The sequence below is a fragment of the Kockiozyma suomiensis genome (assembly GCF_038497685.1).
Source record: "Kockiozyma suomiensis strain NRRL Y-17356 unplaced genomic scaffold V2V93scaffold_3, whole genome shotgun sequence".
NCBI lineage: Eukaryota > Fungi > Ascomycota > Lipomycetes > Lipomycetales > Lipomycetaceae > Kockiozyma > Kockiozyma suomiensis.
The window spans coordinates 614,738-631,802 of record NW_027117666.1 but is presented as its reverse complement, the minus strand read 5'-3'; the positions used below and the strand labels follow the sequence as shown (position 1 = coordinate 631,802).

Genomic DNA, 17,065 nt, shown 5'->3' with positions numbered 1-17,065 from the left:
AATAGCCACTGATAAGTACGAATACACTTGTATACAAAAGCCGAAATAGATAAGCTCTCCTAGAAAGAGAAACCAAAAAAAAAAAAATAGAAAAAAGCATGGAAGCCAGCAAATATCTTCAGATGAAAACACACAAGACACCATCGACCAAAGAGAATCCTCCATTTCTATCCGGCTAAGATAGAAAAAAAAAAGAAAAAGAAACCGGAAAAGTAAAAATAAAAAATAGCAATTCCCAAAAACAAATTTCCTTTGATTGAAATAAATGTGAACGAACCATCGAAACGCCATGCAATGAATTTGCCTAGAAATAACTTCTCATACCATTATATTCATCATTCGAGGAAACAGATTGCATCTGCTGCTGCTGCATCGGTATCTGCTGCTGTGGCGGTGCAGGTTGTGTCCGCAGCGGCACTTGCTGCTGCTGAGAAGCAGGTGGGTTCAAAGTAGTCACAGGACTCTCACCTTGGTTAACTTGACTCCCATTTGAGCCAATAGGTCCAAACATTCCACCAAATCCGGTGCCAACATTTAAATTCACATTTCCGTTTCCGACAGCAAAGAATTGATCCCAGATAGATGCAGACGGAAGCTCGTACATCATCTCGTATATTCGTTGACCATCGTATTCGTCGTCTGTCGTTTGTTGCGGCATACCGTTGTAGAAATTCGAAGGAGTCGAACCTGCTGAGCCGTGGGGAGGCATATTTTGTTGCGGCATAGGTTGTTGTCCCTGCGAGAACGAAGGCTGACGCGGCCATCGCGGCTGAGGTGATGCAGATGACGCAGAAACAGTCGAGTCTCCAGGAGACGAAATAATACCTGCAATACATGAATATCAGTAAAAAAAAACTTGAAACTTTGCTACTACAAAATGAACATACCTTCTTGTCCAGTAAAATACTGATTCGTGAGCTGCTGTTGTACTGCCGCACCAGGACTAAACTGATACGCATATCCACCTCCCTGTGTGTTCCCGCTCACATTTCCAGAATACGCTACCGGATGTGTGAAGTTCCCGTGCATAGGCGGAACAGCCTGAATCTCGGCCGCGGTTCGGAAGATCTCATCTAAATCGGGCTCCATCTCACTCATCCACTGCAACGTATTTGACTCAAAAGACGCGAACGGCGACATGCCGCTTCCTGTCTGTCCCGAATTTCTAACAGAATCCGTAGCCGAAGACGTAGATTGCGGAGTGCTAGCTTGCGAGGCAGCAACAGCTGGTTCAAGAGTAGGTGTGAGATTCTGAGGTACCAAAGTAGTCGGCGACACAGCAGTTGGCGAGTTTCCAGAATCAAACTCTGGCTGTTGTGCCGATGAAGAAGAAACTGAACCCATGGAATATATCTGCGGGTACTGAAACCCGTTCGATGACTGCAGTACCGGTGCTGGGATGTCGATTCGTTGAGGTGGCCCTTGAGGACTAGTCTGGGGCGGAGCCAGCGAAGGTAACGAAGCCGACTGCGATGAAACAGACGAGCGTGATCGTTTCAGGCGCTTCGCCGGGGGTGGCATTGGTGGTGGAATAGGCGGTGTTGCATTACGATTTCCTGATCGCGTCTCATTATCACCGCCTGCTGGTCCCGGCGCCGGTACAATTTCTCCGGCGGCAGCTTTCTCGTTATAGCATAATCGCAGGATAGCGGCAGTCAAAAGTTCAAACGTATCTCGACAGCCAGAGGCAGCGTCACACTTGTCAACCATCCCTGTTAATACGTGTATACACGCCATAGTGTTGAAGTCTATAACGTCCATTCGTGTACGCTGTCTAACTTCCTTTGAGTGATAAAGACAATACAGATAGGAAGTTCCAGCCATAAAAAGATTATGGACAGCCATCCACGTGTAGTTGATATTCTTCTCACGATGAAGCTGCCTGTACGCGCGAATAACGTGCTCTGACGCATCTGCAATAATAAAAAATGCTTCAACAGACGGTCGGGGAATCGCAGGAGAAATACCGTGAAGAAGTAATCGAGTCTGCTGGTAATTCAAGTCAAGGAAATACAGGTTGAAATTACAATTCATATCACTGGCAGACTTTGGAGAAGAATTGTTCCACTCCTCAAGCCTTCGAGCCATATTAGTCTGCCACTCCTTCAAAGTCGCAAACCGACGAGGAAGCTCCGCGCGTTCATAAAGAATTGTTTGCACTTCGGACTGCAACCGACGAATCTGAAATATATGAACAGCAACCTGCTTATAGGATGGCGGAGTGTCATCAGGAGGTTTGACAATTCCTTCAGGGGTGATAAATACATCATCAAGATCGCTAGGAAACGGCACTTTGATACTGTTATCCGCAATACCAAATGGTCTTCCTAAATAGACGCATACCTGACGGTCCATCGCATAGGTACACCAAAATAGCCTGCGCCGGAGATCGAGTGTACGAGCATCAAACGGAGCTACATCTTTGCCTTGACCATTCTTGGGTACAATGTTGGTTCCAGACCATGACTTAACTCCACCTTCGACATGCAATCCTAAATCGACGCAAAGACGAAGAGCGACTCCAAGAACGTACCAGACACCAGGAACCGCGGGACGCATGATCGAGTAGAGCCCAAGCAATAAAATTCCTTGTAACGACTCCAGACGATCTGGCGATGCAAAAACTGGCTCAATATAGCGCATTGCAGCCGCATGGTATGATTCACATAATAAAGCAGGATATTGCTGCTGATGCACTGCGACACTGATTGCAAAAATCAGGTTAAGAAAGTATATTGACCGGTGCATTTCAGGTGAATCTGCAGGATGGTGTTCGTGTGTCGTACCATTGGAGCGTGTATTACTAGAAGTTGTCGTTGACGCAGATGCTGCAGCGAATGAAGAGGATGCATTGGATGTGTCTTGTTTGACCGATTCGAAAGCCGACGGCGACGGTAACTCAGTCTTGACATTTTCTCTGGTCTCAGTTGGTGAGGCAGCAGCAGAAGAAGAAACGGAATCATTGCGAACATTGTTAATGTTTGCTAGTTTCGTTTGGACAGAATATGCACCATATACGGGTTCGAAATATGAATGAATGAAATCGTCGCGGTGGAAGATCGGAATCTGAGCGTTGGCTTGGTTGAAAAATACTTCCAATAAAGTTTCCGCTACTTCTTTTGAAGGAAGTGATGCCGCCTGGATTGCAACTGGTTTTTGACGGATAGTCATATCTGGCTGTTCAGACGAAGCGATCGACATGGCAGCAGAAGGAACTTCCTGTCCCCGCAATTTCACAGCTGCAAACATAAGTCTTGCAAAAGAAATACCAGAGGAAAGACCTAAAAATGAGGGTGAACTAAGAGTGCTTGATCCTTTCATTGAGACAAGGCCGACAGTGGAGACTAGAGAATCAACATCTTTGGGATTTTGTCGTTCGGGAGCACCAGCAGAAGTCGCTGCGCTGTTACGTGAACCCAAGGATTCTGTCTTGACTGAAGGATTACCGGTGGCACCATCTGAACCTCGAGAGTGATGTAAGATTGTTTCTGAGGGGTCGACGGGGATACCCTGGTTCTGCAGCTGGATTTCTAGAAAGGCGACGCGGTCTTCGAGATGAGCGATATAGCTAGTGAAAGCAATTAGTATATTAAATCCAAATTTAACTTGACCGTCGACAAAATTTAGTGAATGAGCAGATAAATTCGATTCAAAAAGGAAGCTTGACAGATCATTGTAAAATCGAAAAGGATTGCAAGAAGGATACCTTCTAGGTACTTCCCGACCGGTAGCAGCATCGAGACCGACGCACTCAACTCCCGCCTTGAGACAAGCCGAACAAGAGGGAAACTTCTGGTCACATTTTGTCTTGCGAGAGCGGCATCGAGAGCAAGCAGAGATGATACGGGTGAGGTGGTTGGGAGCCGGACCGTTGCCGGTCGAGGCTGAGGAGGTTTTCATCGGTGTGGTATCTGCCGTCTTTAAGGCACCGTTGGCAGAGCGCCTGTCTGAAGCGGTTGATTGGCAGGGCTTGCGGTTACGGTGAGCAGGGTCCTTGCCGGCCTTCATACCAGTGCGACTGCGGGGGCAGGGTGGTGGGAGGCAGACGGAAGAAATACGAGGGTTTTGGCGGACGAGACTAAGAACCGGGGTTTCAAGAAAGAGGTTGACTCAAAAAATGCGTAGGCCTTTGTCAAACCCTATGCCCTGATATGCAAGCCAGAGCAGCGGAATACCGATAAGAGCAAGATTGCTTACTGTATAGTGTATGTATGACTAGGCAGCGCTGCGCTGAACAGATAGTATTGTTATTACTCCTGGTTGTCATGTATCATGTAGGACGCAAAGTACGTTCTGCCGCCATGAGCTACCGTGCATTCGACGGCTGCAACGCATGGCACGCGAAGCTGGCCAGTGCAGCAGCCAGCGCTAGTAAATAGCAGTGTCTAAAAGCCCATAAGCGTACACTGGCTTAAGACCTTCAAGTTAATAATTTAAACGTCCACCCGACTAGAAGCCACCCTTCTGGAGTATCGGCAGTCTGTCAGCGATAGCTGGTGAGTGCAAATGCACCGCGAGGCTGTTATCAAGAGTCACGGTCTAAGGCAGAAGCCTTATCTGAGATCGGCGCCGCAAGAACGGTGTCGTGTCAGCCGTCATCTGCCTTAATAGATAAAAAATACAGTCATTCATCTAAGGCTTAAGGGAGATTAGTGACAATGTTTAATATCTCCCAAGTTAAGTTTAAGATCTCTGGGATTGAGATCTGATCTAGTTATATGCGCATTATCGGCACAGATCTATTCGAAGCTATATGTATCCGTTATCAATTATACTACTGTTTACACAAAACCAATCGTCAATGTCTGTATCCAGCTATAAATAATATTATTATGTATTAGTGGCTGCCCCCTCAAATCCAGCCGAATTAATATCAGCCTCTATATTAAACTCATTAATTTTCCAGTCAAATCAGCTCTCAGCATCTAACTCAGCGACGAACTCATTCACTGGAAATATCAGTAAACCGAAGAAACCAGAACATTCAAGTCGTTACAGAATCTATATCACAAAGAAAAACACGCACACACCATTACAGAATTAATACAACCATCTTTAAAATCCAAACAGTCCTTTCTTATCACCCTTCCCCTTTACCTCGAGACCAGGCACAATCAACGAATCCTCAGTCACATTAGACTGCAAAATCTCCTCGTTGGCAATTGAGTCACAACCAGAATGGGCTCTCATGTCACGAATCCGATCTAGCATCCACCCTGAGATCCAGCGCTTCGACTCGTCTACCTTTTCATCGCCATATCTGCCTCTTCTCCGGCCAAGACGCACGGATCTGCTTAAACCGCAGAAACCAGGGTTGAACCGGTATCCAACGCACTCGTCCCATGCCTCGCAGTATTCAATACAAGTCTCTAATGACTCGAAGGCGGGCTCGCGCGAAGCTTTCGGTCTGTCTTCGGCATTAGAGTATTCTCGGTCGTTGGATCGGTTATCCCACTCATCCTTCTGAGCTTCTAAGTAGGGATGCATAAAGCGGTGGTATACATCAACGTAACGGATATATTCATCTTTGTGATGGGTCTTCTTCCAATCCTGCTCAAATTCCCAGATGTCTTGAATATTTTGCATGGAAACATGATGGAAAGACATGATAGGAGCGCACCAATTATCCTTGTTGCCATATACTAACCAATTGGGTTCACCCTGAAACTTCCATTTGGCATATGGGTACTGGTTCTCACCAATTGCAATTTTTACTCCACTGTCGTAAAGGGCATGAGCAACCATCAAGTCCCCGCAGCAAGTCTTGATTGTTTTTTTTTCGTATTTTCTAAAATACTGTGAGTCTCGGCCAAATGAGCGCAGCATAGCGCCACGCGAGATGATGACAACCGAGCCTCCATGAGCAAACTGCACTGGTGGTCGTCCAACCGAAGAGCCCATATATAGCGCATGGCGGTGGTTGAGTGTGCTTAGCCAGTTCATAAGCGGCGTCCACATGACATACGAGTCGGCATCCATAAACACGAACCATTTGGCGTCCGGACGGACCGACCAGGCGTGTTGCAACATCGGCAAGTTCTTGTACTTATCAAGAGACCATCCCTTTCTGTTTGACGTAATTCCTGGATTATCCTCAATCAGCATGTTGGAATGGCTGTTGATCATCTCCTGCTGTATGCGGTAGAGTTCAAAGTCGTCGACGAGCTTGAGCGCTTCAGATACGTTTTCAAATGTGTCAATGACATGGTGGTCGGATATCGTTTCAGCCATGTCGGAATATACTTGGAAATATGGGACTTGCTTGAAAGTAGTAAGAAAATGAACAGGCAGACGCTTCCATAGCACGGTCGCGCCAGTCTTGACCATAAGATACACATCCTCGACACCTTCTGCATAGTCCGTCTGCAGATATGTCGGCGCGCCGGGCGAAGGCTGAGGAAGTTGGTCGCGCGACACATGTAGGGGTTCTTTTGATGCCATTGATATTAGAGACTGGGTCCTGTTAGGACCTAGCGAGGAGACAGTGAAGAGGAAGAGCAAAGACGCGACAGCAGCGGTCAAGTACATGCGTTTATTGAGTCGCAGAGCTGATTATATGAATGTTAACCATAGGCACAATATGAGGAGAACAAACTAAAATGTGTACGCACAAATTCGCTTCTTGGGGTCGGTCATCGTAGCCAGCGATGACATACGCACTCGGCGGAGCGCGTCGAAATTCATTGTTGCTTATCGGTATCAGCACAAAAACATAAGCAAAGTGCAGCAAAGTGCAGCGAGTGAATGCAAAAAGAAAAGGCGAGTAATGCGGAAACGCAGCTGAAGATGTGAATAGCAGAATAGAAACAAGAAACTCTCGCAAGGGAAACTTGCTCTAAGCGTTATCCAGCAGCGACTATCAGTGTAAAAAAGCAGATCCGAATGACATCCTACCCGAACGGCTGTGGCGGGTACGCACTTTTAGAGTCTTTTTGACCGGGAAACCGAACAGAATATCCAACCCGAAACTTTAGCCGTGCCAAAAAGTTTGTATCTCGAGCACGACCACATTATATTTAACTTTCACGATAAGCAACTACCAGGTCAGGACTATGACAGGTTCGATATCCATTGGGTTAAATTTCACGCGGCATACACAATACTTTAACTCTCATTCAATCTCGATCACAAAAGCATCAGAGAATGTATAGCTTTCTAGAGCGCGGCTCATGTTCATCATAGCTAGTCATATAACCTTTTTGGTTAGTACATGCTCTGTTTTTCTAGCCGCACTAGCCAATAAGGTTTTCGACGGGTCCTTGAGCCTTTCAAAAGAAAATTGTATTATCTAATCTTTTAAAAATATATATATATATATATTATAGCACACGCAAATATCTAACAGAAACGCACAAATTCTAGTCAAAACTGGATCAAACTTCAATCATGGCTGCCCTCGCAGGGCCAACACCAATATATCCAACCTTGCATATCAAAAAGTCTTCAATGAACTTCAGGTACTTCTTAGTGGCCTCTGGCAGTTCGTCATAGGTTCTACACTCTGCTATGCTAGAATTCCATCCCTTGAGCGTGACATATTCAACCTCAACCTTTTCGACTACGCGTAGGTCCTCGGGGAATGAGGTTAGTCGCTGGCCCTTGTAGTGGTACGCTACAGCCACCTTAATCTCCTTGAACCCGTCAAGAACATCAAGTTTGGTGATGTTGATACTAGTAAAGCCATTGATGCGGGCAGAGTACTTTACCACAACCAAGTCAAGCCAGCCGCATCGCCGCTTACGTCCGGTCGTGACACCAAACTCGGCTCCAACGTCCTGCAGAGTTTCGCCGATCTCGTTGAGCTGCTCAGTGGGGAAAGGTCCGGCACCAACTCGCGTCGTATAGGCCTTGACAACCCCGATGACCTCGTTGATTGATTGCGGTGGGATTCCAAGACCGGTACATACACCTCCAATTGAGGTATTACTCGAAGTGACAAAGGGGTACGTGCCAAAGTCGAGATCAAGCATAAGAGCGTTAGCTCCCTCGACAAGAATACGCTTCTTGGAGTCAATAGCTCCATGAATAAAAGAAACAGCATCGGTCACGTACGGGCGAAGCTTCTCAGCAAGACCCTTATAACGCACAAGCTCAGCTTCAATATCATACTCAAAGTTTCCATACCGCTTCTGGAAAGAAGCGACGAGAGAGCGGAGGCGCTCCTCAAACTCTTCCCAGGCACCTGCCTCCTGCGAGACCAGATGGTGCACACGGATACCAGAACGCGTGGCTTTGGTAGAGTAAGCTGGTCCAATCCCACGACGCGTAGTACCGAGCGCGGCTCCGGAAAGCTCGGCCTCGTGAAGACCGTCGACGATCTGGTGTACGTCAAAAACGAGATGTGATCTGGAAGAGATGAAGAGACGGCCGTTTGCATTGAGGCCCTTCTTTTCGATTGCCTCAAGCTCAGAAAAGAATGAGGGCACGTGAACGACAACACCGGATCCGATGAGGTTTGCACAGTTTGGGTTGACGAGGCCAGAAGGCAGCATGTGGAAGTCGTACTTGATGCCATTGACGACGATAGTGTGACCAGCGTTGTTTCCGCCCTGTAAAAGCACGATCGTTAAAAAATGAAGAAGGACGGCGACAATAGACAGCGGCACAAACGAACCTGGCAGCGAGCACAGACGTCAATCTTGTCGCAGAGGATATCGACGAGTTTACCCTTGCCCTCGTCTCCCCACTGGGCGCCGATGACGACAGAAGCCATCAGAAGAAAAGATGAAATAGATGGTAAACAGACGAGCTGTCAATCAGGGAATTGAGAGAGAGGGAGGGTTGAGAGGGGCGAGAAAAGAGTGAGAGAGCCGGGGCATCGCGAATTTGAGAAGAGAGTAATTTGAGCGCGAGGCTCGGCGGTGCTTTTGTAGCAGAAAAGTTTTTTAGTGTACGTACTGAGAACTGCAGCGTGCTGAGATATACTTATATAAGGCGCCGCTCGCGCACTCGGTATTTTTTTCTCTTCAACATATTTTTAAATACCGTCTGGATACCAAGCGGCCTCGGTTTTGCTCTATTCGAAATATTCGCACAAATGGCCGGACGAAGACTGATTTGCCGCTGCTTTTTATAATCCATCTCTGCTGCGGACTCGTCTGCTTGTGCTTTTTTGGTTCGCTCGGCGGCTACATCTTTTGTATTGCTCTATAGTCGTAGTATCTCATATTCATATTCATGTCCCCGTATACAATTCATGCCCTGCTTATTCTCATGATACACTGTATACAACCTTCATATATGCTCTACTCAATTAAATGACCTACCCATCTGTACATTGCTCACTGTGTTGGTGCTTGGGTTAGGGGCTAAACCCTCGCCTCTCAACTCACCGCGTCGCCGTCCCGTCGCAGTGATCCGTTCCCCTCTGTTCTTTCTTATCCCCTTCCCGTCTTCTTGCGTTTCTGGCCCGTCGACAGCCTTGTCGCACCTAGAATAATCTTTCTCGCTCACGGACATACCTCCGCGATGTCGGCCGCTGAGCCCGTCGAGCGCTCTCGCAGCAACTCAGAGTCCAACATCGCGAATGCGTCCTCGCGTGCTGCAAAGCGTATGGGTTTCGTCGTCTCTCGAAGGAACCAAGATCTTTCGACCGTCTCAGAGTCGTCATACTCTAAATCCTCTCGAATGTATACTACTTCATCGGCCATACCTTCTACTTCAGCGGGATCTGTGGCGGCCGCTGCTAATGGGGCTCCCAGCCAAGCAAGACCCCTAACACGCGCACCGCCTCCGCAATTGCCTCCTTCCCTGGCAAACGGCATTCCTGCTCATCTTTCTAGTCGCTTGGCCTCGGTCTCTTCTGTTGCCTCTCACGCGAACGGTGCCACAGATGCTGCAACCGTAGGCTCGACCTCTGGTATTGCTGCCGCTCCGCCTCGACGTCGTCATCATGCACGAGGTATATCGCATGATTCAATTATGGAATATTCGTACCCCAATGTTGCCGACAGTGCTTTATGTCAAGGATCAGTTCCTCTTCTGGCAACTTCCAGCTCTTCGTCTACTTCGTCGTCCACGGGTCATCAGTCTGCCAGCACTATCCGCGACCGTGACCGCAGCGACTCTGTGTCAACCGCCACGTCTGCATTCTCGGGCACTTCGAACGCTTCTGGCACTAGTTCAAAAACTCACAAAAGTAATGGGAGTACGGGCATTTATAGCAAGGATAGTTCCAACGTGGACGTAGAGTCTCAGCCCAGAGCTTATTTCAAGCGGCTGTCCGTCATGAAGGAAGAGTATCCGCAACTTACTGTCCCTTCTCCAACAGCATCCTCCTTTTCGGCTCATTCTAATAATTCTCCAACTATGTTTTCTACACAGGTTGTAGAATCTTCTCGCAGTATTCTCTTTTCAATATCCCAGCTTCTCCCTGCCCTCCGGCATTTTCTCGCGTTTTGCGATGACAAAAAATTGTCTACCACTCTTGCCAACGTGATCTATGGCTCAAAGGCGCAGATCGATTCTCTTGTTCGATCTCTAGAACACCATGATGCGCTGTTATCTTCTGCAAGCGTGAATGCGGCAGCGGCTGCTGCTGCTGCTGGAGCATCTGCTGCTAGGGGAGCCGCGCCATTAGCTGCTGCAAATTCGATTGAACCCGTCATACATGCCACTCTTGCATGTTTAAGTACATTTAGACATGTTGTGTCGCTTGTGCAAGGAAATATTCGCTCGCTTGCTTCGCATGCTGAGATTAGGCATACCAGAGCATTTTTCCTACTTCTATTTGGCACGCTTGCCGAGGTACGAAATGCTTGGAATACTTTGATTCCTGCTTTGGATGAATGCCGCTCGCTTGTTTGCTCTCATATGACTGCAAAGGGAGCCAACCCCAAAGTGTTTGGTAGTATGTCTCGATCGCCGTCGACTCAACAGCAGAGCTCTCTCCATTCTACTCCTAGTCTGTCGCCTTCTGTACTTCCACCGTCATCACTTGTACCTTCCATGTCCAGTATGACTATTGAAAATATTCCGCCGTCGATGCTGCCTTTGTCGATGAACCTCCCGACACCTTCATTCTTGCCACAAACGCCACATTCAATTGGATCGCAAAAGAAAGTTCCACCGGCGATTATCACGTCAATTGGTACTCCGTCTGTGCAACATCCGCCTACTCCCGGCTATTTTTCAAGTGGATCTGGAGGTCCTGCTGTAATGAGTCCAACAGTGGGGTCTTACTATGTGCCTTCCACACCAATGGAAAGTGGGCCAGTAGCGTTTCATTTTCCCTCGGAACCTTCAGATGGAGACGAAGAATTATTTGATCGTATAGATAATGCGATTGTGACCGCCAAGTCTGTACTGGCTCTGATCTTGAGTGGTATTGCTGCTGAGATGAGTCAGACTGATCAGTCAGACCTCAAGATGCTTGATCTGCGAAATATGTGTGAAATGGGGCTTGATATTACTGGACAGCTTAAGGGCCGGTTGGCTACTATACATGGTAGTGATGGTATTGAACGCCAAAAGTTCGGTGAAGAGACTAATTCTTTTGTTCGAGTAAGTATCTCTTGTCAATCCATATAAACAAATTTGTCGATTCTAACGTAGATTATACAGGTTATTATCAATATCTTGGAGTTTACAAAAACTATTCTCAACGACTATGCTTTTTTGAGCGAAGCTCGACCACAATTATCTTCCTTGACGCGCGTAACAAAGGAGGTTCTTACAGGAGCTCTCAAGCCAAGCGACAAGCCTGTACTGCCAGTAGGATCCACGCCCTCGCTTCAATTTATGCCTTCGCCCGGTGTTACTGCTGGGTATTCCATGACTTGATGAGTTTAGAGAATCTGGAAGAGTGATGTCTGCCGGCAAAAAAATAACTGAGAATTGTGGCCTTTTTATGATGATGGTATTGCGTATGATATATAATGACCTTATTTTTTATGAAGAATCATTGTTATTGAAATTTGATTGCTTGCTGGTGTTAAATTATTATTTGTTATTTTTGCGATTTATTGGGGGTTTTTTTCTTTTTGGTTTTTTTTGGTATATATATGCCGTGCTGGTTCCGTGTTAGAAAAAGCTAGGATTTATATTTCGGGCGTTACTTGATTGTTTGTCTTTGCTTTTAAGATTGAATGATTCCGATAAGTAAATGTGATATTCATTGTTGTTAGTTAAATGAAAATGAGAGTAAATAGAATTTTCTTTCTAAGCATCCGATGTTGCAATAGGAAACTAGGTATAAAAGAGTAAGCAAATTGAGCCGCGCTCAACCAAGCAGGGTCCTTGCTGCTACTCAGACAATTTAGCGTTTGTTATTTTATTTTCCAAAAGACAGTACCGACGCGTTTAATACGATAGCAATCTCAAAATATTTCAGCGGTATAAAAAAATCGCTCCAGACAGCTACTGTTTTTGCTTTTTGGTCTGAAAGCTCCGGGTTGAACAATTATTATTAGCTACATCTGGCAAATACTGGTTGCATATCTTGAATTAGTGTCAACCACCCAGTTTTTTCCTAGTCTGCGAATCAAGAACGAATACATCAGCCATTCTTGTCAATATTCCTTATCTCTATTCAAAGATTACTTTTGAAGAAAATGGCGTCAACTAAAGGCTCGCTTGAGATTGATAGTCGCCAGTCGTCATCTTATAGTAAACGATTAACTGAATTCCAGCAAGACGGCGAAACTGAGCCTGCATCACTTCTTTCTACGTCGCGGTTTTCAGTTGATTCCGCGGGCAATGCCGAGGTTGACGATACATATCGTCTTGAGGATGAAGATCCGCTTTCACCTAGTGCGATAAGTCCCTTTGCCGACGACTATATTTATCAGAGTCAACACGAGAGTTTGCTATCCAGAATCGAAGCTCCAGCGGTGACTTTAGCTGGCGTTGAGCCAGTTCCTGATGGCGCATTGCCAGGAGATCCACCCAAGGAGAAGAATGGAATGAGAATGGCGTTTATGAATATGGCCAATAGTATTATCGGCGCTGGAATCATTGGTCAGCCTTATGCGTTGATGCAGTGTGGATTGGTGGCTGGAATCACGCTTTTGGTAGGTTTAACATTTGTGATCGATTGGACAATTCGGTATTATTCCCTAAAGATTGATTTTTATTTACTATTTGATGTTAATGATCTATTTTACAGACTGATGGTCGTCAATGCTAAGCTCAGTGGCACAAACAGCTACCAGGCCACCGTTTCCGCATGCTTTGGTCGCGGCGGTTACCTCGCCATTTCTCTTGCTCAGGGTCTGTTCGCTTTTGGTGGATCGATTGCATTTACTGTTATTATTGGTGATACAATTCCGCATGTTATATCGGCATTATTCCCAGCGGTTGCTGATATTCCTGTCTTGAACTTATTTACTATGAGAAGTCCCGTCATGATTTTTTGCGTTTTATTCATTTCATTTCCTCTAAGTTTGAGCAAAAACATTGCAAATCTGGCAAAAGCGTCTTTATTAGCACTAATCAGCATGTTTGTTATCATCGTCGCGGTAGTAACCGAAGGTATTCGCGCACCGCAAGATATCCGGGGTCAATTCTCGACAAAGTTAATGACAGTCAACTTTGGGGTTTTCCAAGGTATCGGGGTAATTTCGTTTGCATTTGTATGCCACCATAATTCGTTGTTGATTTACGGTGCGCTACGGAAACCTACTATGGATAGATTTGCGCGGGTTACGCATTGGAGCACTGGTGTATCAATGATAGCTTGCCTGACGCTTGCCTTGGCAGGATTTTTAACATTTGGCGATAAGACAGAAGGAAATGTTTTAAACAGCTTTGACAGCAGAAACGTGTTAATTAATATTGCACGATTTTGCTTTGGCTTTAACATGTTGACCACATTCCCCCTTGAGATCTTTGTATGTCGTGAAGTATTGCTGGATTATATATATTCGACATTTTTCCCTCCGGCTGAAAGTGAAGTCGATGATTTTTTCTATCCTCGAGAGCCATCGCTCAGAGCACACAGATTCACCACCGCCATATTGACACTACTGACACTCTTCGTGGCATTAATAGTTGGGAATTTAGGTGTTGTCTTGGAAGTTGTAGGATCTACTTCTGCGTGTATGCTAGCGTATATCCTTCCTCCTCTGTGCTACCTTAAACTTGCTTCATCAGAGGAAAGTCGGACTTGGAAATCGAGGATTGGTCCAATCGCATGCGTCGTGTTCGGCATAACTGTGATGATTGTCTCGACAGGATTATCGATTGCCAAGGCGTTTGAGTAAAAGGGATTGTACATATTGCTGCTTCTGATGAACAATTCTGGAGTTTTTGTGTTTAAGGCGTTTTTTTATTATTTGTAGTTCATAGAAGTATTCTTTTGTGTGTCCATATATATATAGAATTCATTTGCATGCTGAGTGTCCAGCACTCCTATTAATACAACTATAGAAGAGGTCTATCAAAAACAAAACAAAATTCGATGATAATAATGTCAAGTTATTCATAAAACGAAGCATTCAGCTTGGCGCGGTAATACTTTGTAGCACCAGCTATAGGATGAGCAGGAGAGCAGACGGCTCTATAATCTTTAACAGTCTTCGGAAAAGTAGAGCATGAATTTGGCAAATCAAAAGACTGGGTATCAGCGTTTTTGGTCATTTGATCATCATTGATATCATTATCATTTGTCGACTTAGCAACGACAGAATCACATTCCTCAATAGGACGATTAAAATAGTAATCTCTAAAAGTCTGCCAGTACGATATCGGCTTTGGCGCCCTCAATTGCTTATTAAAGGCATTCATCTCGAAAATACTCTTTTGCAGTTCTTCAGAACTCTGATATCCCATTTTAGGTACTTGGTATGACATGCCTTTTACAGCTGTAATAGATTTGATTTCTGGGGTATTTTGAGAATTTTCTGGTATACTTTCAGTCGTACTTTGAGACTGATCATGACTAGTGTTCTTCACCGGGATATCTGAAACATGTAATTTGTCCGATTTGGCTTGTTGAATGAATTCAGTTATAGTCCGATCCAGCGCCTTAACAGAGAAACTGTCTTCGTCAATATCTTCCTCGTTCGATGTTTGACTATTAGCAATACTCAATCTACTTCTCAAGTTTTGTTCTTTCAAAGCGGGGCTTATAGGATCTGAAGTTAAAAGAGAGTACTCTGAAGTTGTCGGTGGTACCCATGCAAACGAAGTAATGATTCCCGGAGAGACGAGTTGAGCGATGTCAGTCTCCATTGTGGGTTCTCTCTCTAGTTGAATTGAAGTTGCTATTGTCGTATTCAGTGTCGCGGACTCTTCTTGAGCTTCTGCAGTTGATGACTTGATAGTTTCATCGACGGCTTTGGCGGGAATGAATTCGATTCCACGAACAGAATTGGTCGACTCACATGAATCTTCGGGGAAAGAAATGACGTCTTGTCTCGGCTTGATAGGGGATGCCGGAACACTGGTTAGCGCAGTATCATCAGATTCAAGTTCGAGATCAATGGCGTAGTCTCTTTCAAAAGTATCGTCATAATCGTTCTTAAAAGTCTCTAGTAGATTTGAGGGAATAAAATCTGCCACGCTATCATCTGAGGCAATGCTATGATCACTCATATCCGCTTCATATCCTTGATTCAATTCTCCAGAATTTGCTTTCGAAGCTAACGAGTCGTCGTCATTATCAATGTTAAACGATTCCAAATGAAGCTCCAACTGTCTTTGTTCATCATACTCCCAATTTTCTTCTTCATCATCATCATCTTCATCATCATCTTCTTCTTCTTCTGGAACTTCTTGAATTATATCAAGTACCCGAGACCCATAGATCACTTTCTCGTCGTACTTCTGATCATTGATTAGTCCATCAGACGATACCCTGGATAATCGTTCACTCAAAAGAGACATTGGATCGCATAGTTCTTGTGCACCAGGATATGACTTAGTAAGAGTTTGATTCAAGTGTTCTTCCAATAACGAAAGATCTTCGTCGTCATCATCATAATAGATCATGTCGTTAGTAGTGTTTTCGTCAATACAGTAGTTTCCTGGATAAAATTTGTTATCGTCTACCGTCTGAGTATCATATCCCATTTCAGAAAATGGAATATTAGCGGTCTCAGCGTCATCGACAAAATCGGGAATGATAATGGCGTGCTGTTGGCTTGCCAAATCAACTTGTTTGGTATTATTGGTGGTCGCTGCCACTTGATCAGTCGGAATTATCTCTGAAGACTCGAGATCACAAACTGTCTTTTGACGTCTAGATCTGGACGAGTCCGTGAACCAGTTCCGAATAAAATGCTTGCGAGATACAGATCCGTCAATTTTCTTCTCTGCTTTAGTAGTCCCACTGTCTACCTTCAATTCCTGATTCAAGCGTATGGTAGCATCCGTCTCTTTGATTTGTAATTCGTTAGAGACGGGAGTTGGAGCTGCATATTTGCTGTTGCGGAATGAGCGACTAAATGAAAACTTCCATGATTTATGACCTTTGTTGCCCAACTCTGGAAACGGAGGTAATTCGTTTTCCACTGCTACAGTCTCTGCTGTAGATAGCGGTGCATTACTTGTCTCAGCCTCATCTTCATCAACAAATGAAGACTGTTCTGAGTTGTCGAGAGCAAAGATACTCGTCGCAGATGGTCTCTGTTGTTTTTGCTATAAAAATTTCTATCAAATCATCAAAAAAAATTCAAGATAACCTTACCTTCTGTTTACGATTTCGGAAAGTGTAGCCTCGTCTAATTGTTGTAGTCTTACTATACGTAGCCAAAGCACTAGGGGCTTCAAGTCTCTGTTTGCCATCAGACATTTCCAAGTTCTCCAAGTCAACCGAATCAAGCTGACAAATTGCCTTCAAATATCACTATTAGTGAGAAATAACGAAAAACAAATATCCAATATATTCAATAAAGAAATTCACTCTTACTCGCTTTTTGCGACTAAACAGTCGCGCAAGTGACTTGAAGGAACTCATCTTGATCTCAAAACACAATTTCCTGAGATTTGAAAACAAAAGAAGAAAATAAAATTGCTTTCATCAATGAGTCGTAATCAGGCATAAAATTTTGGTACTAACTGCTGAAGCTGGATTGAAAAGACAGAAACTGTCTGATTTGAAATTAGACCGGCGTTCAAAATAAAG

The 17,065-nt window shown here is 45.0% G+C and overlaps 6 protein-coding genes across 6 annotated transcripts; 2 read left to right on the top strand and 4 right to left on the bottom strand.

The window, feature by feature from the left end:
- Window positions 1-58: 58 nt before the first annotated feature.
- V2V93DRAFT_161410 (fungal-specific transcription factor domain-containing protein) lies at window positions 59-4,109 on the bottom strand. Its single transcript, XM_066906891.1, has 2 exons — window positions 888-4,109; window positions 59-825 (listed from the first exon to the last, which is right to left on the bottom strand). Exons 1-2 carry the CDS (start codon window positions 4,006-4,008, stop codon window positions 305-307), a joined length of 3,642 nt encoding a protein of 1,213 aa, XP_066767503.1. The 5' UTR covers window positions 4,009-4,109; the 3' UTR covers window positions 59-304.
- Window positions 4,110-4,938: 829 nt separating this feature from the next.
- V2V93DRAFT_161374 (uncharacterized protein) lies at window positions 4,939-7,028 on the bottom strand. The gene is made up of 2 exons (XM_066906890.1): window positions 6,612-7,028; window positions 4,939-6,548 (listed from the first exon to the last, which is right to left on the bottom strand). Exons 1-2 carry the CDS (start codon window positions 6,682-6,684, stop codon window positions 5,056-5,058), a joined length of 1,566 nt encoding a protein of 521 aa, XP_066767502.1. The 5' UTR covers window positions 6,685-7,028; the 3' UTR covers window positions 4,939-5,055.
- Window positions 7,029-7,287: 259 nt separating this feature from the next.
- On the bottom strand, window positions 7,288-8,818 carry V2V93DRAFT_365714 (Adenylosuccinate synthetase). Its single transcript, XM_066909136.1, has 2 exons — window positions 8,615-8,818; window positions 7,288-8,549 (listed from the first exon to the last, which is right to left on the bottom strand). Exons 1-2 carry the CDS (start codon window positions 8,711-8,713, stop codon window positions 7,374-7,376), a joined length of 1,275 nt encoding a protein of 424 aa, XP_066767501.1. The 5' UTR covers window positions 8,714-8,818; the 3' UTR covers window positions 7,288-7,373.
- A 511-nt stretch (window positions 8,819-9,329) lies between these two features.
- V2V93DRAFT_403827 (RAM signaling pathway protein-domain-containing protein) lies at window positions 9,330-12,166 on the top strand. The gene is made up of 2 exons (XM_066912632.1): window positions 9,330-11,502; window positions 11,563-12,166. The coding sequence occupies exons 1-2, from the start codon at window positions 9,469-9,471 to the stop codon at window positions 11,779-11,781; spliced, it is 2,253 nt and encodes a 750-aa protein (XP_066767500.1). The 5' UTR covers window positions 9,330-9,468; the 3' UTR covers window positions 11,782-12,166.
- A 36-nt stretch (window positions 12,167-12,202) lies between these two features.
- Window positions 12,203-14,201, top strand: V2V93DRAFT_396396 (transmembrane amino acid transporter protein-domain-containing protein; the record flags this gene model as incomplete). Its single annotated transcript, XM_066912527.1, has 2 exons — window positions 12,203-13,045; window positions 13,106-14,201. The coding sequence occupies exons 1-2, from the start codon at window positions 12,552-12,554 to the stop codon at window positions 14,199-14,201; spliced, it is 1,590 nt and encodes a 529-aa protein (XP_066767499.1). The 5' UTR covers window positions 12,203-12,551.
- Window positions 14,202-14,271: 70 nt separating this feature from the next.
- On the bottom strand, window positions 14,272-17,038 carry V2V93DRAFT_365706 (uncharacterized protein). Its single transcript, XM_066909135.1, has 3 exons — window positions 16,850-17,038; window positions 16,628-16,774; window positions 14,272-16,578 (listed from the first exon to the last, which is right to left on the bottom strand). Exons 1-3 carry the CDS (start codon window positions 16,895-16,897, stop codon window positions 14,416-14,418), a joined length of 2,358 nt encoding a protein of 785 aa, XP_066767498.1. The 5' UTR covers window positions 16,898-17,038; the 3' UTR covers window positions 14,272-14,415.
- Window positions 17,039-17,065: the final 27 nt, after the last annotated feature.

What these genes read in the sequence shown, in the direction of transcription:
- V2V93DRAFT_161410 (XM_066906891.1), bottom strand. Translation starts at nt 4,008, where the DNA reads ATGAAGGCCGGCAAGGACCCTGCTCACCGTAACCGCAAGCCCTGCCAA. An exon ending in GTATTTTACTGGACAAGAAG is followed by an intron (nt 826 to 887) that starts GTATGTTCATTT and finishes CATGTATTGCAG; the next exon opens with GTATTATTTCGTCTCCTGGA.
- V2V93DRAFT_161374 (XM_066906890.1), bottom strand. Translation starts at nt 6,684, where the DNA reads ATGAATTTCGACGCGCTCCGCCGAGTGCGTATGTCATCGCTGGCTACG. An exon ending in CGACCCCAAGAAGCGAATTT is followed by an intron (nt 6,549 to 6,611) that starts GTGCGTACACAT and finishes TCATATAATCAG; the next exon opens with CTCTGCGACTCAATAAACGC.
- V2V93DRAFT_365714 (XM_066909136.1), bottom strand. Translation starts at nt 8,713, where the DNA reads ATGGCTTCTGTCGTCATCGGCGCCCAGTGGGGAGACGAGGGCAAGGGT. An exon ending in ACGTCTGTGCTCGCTGCCAG is followed by an intron (nt 8,550 to 8,614) that starts GTTCGTTTGTGC and finishes GTGCTTTTACAG; the next exon opens with GGCGGAAACAACGCTGGTCA.
- V2V93DRAFT_403827 (XM_066912632.1), top strand. Translation starts at nt 9,469, where the DNA reads ATGTCGGCCGCTGAGCCCGTCGAGCGCTCTCGCAGCAACTCAGAGTCC. An exon ending in AGACTAATTCTTTTGTTCGA is followed by an intron (nt 11,503 to 11,562) that starts GTAAGTATCTCT and finishes TAGATTATACAG; the next exon opens with GTTATTATCAATATCTTGGA.
- V2V93DRAFT_365706 (XM_066909135.1), bottom strand. Translation starts at nt 16,897, where the DNA reads ATGAGTTCCTTCAAGTCACTTGCGCGACTGTTTAGTCGCAAAAAGCGA. An exon ending in TGTTTAGTCGCAAAAAGCGA is followed by an intron (nt 16,775 to 16,849) that starts GTAAGAGTGAAT and finishes TGATATTTGAAG; the next exon opens with GCAATTTGTCAGCTTGATTC. An exon ending in TCCGAAATCGTAAACAGAAG is followed by an intron (nt 16,579 to 16,627) that starts GTAAGGTTATCT and finishes AAATTTTTATAG; the next exon opens with CAAAAACAACAGAGACCATC.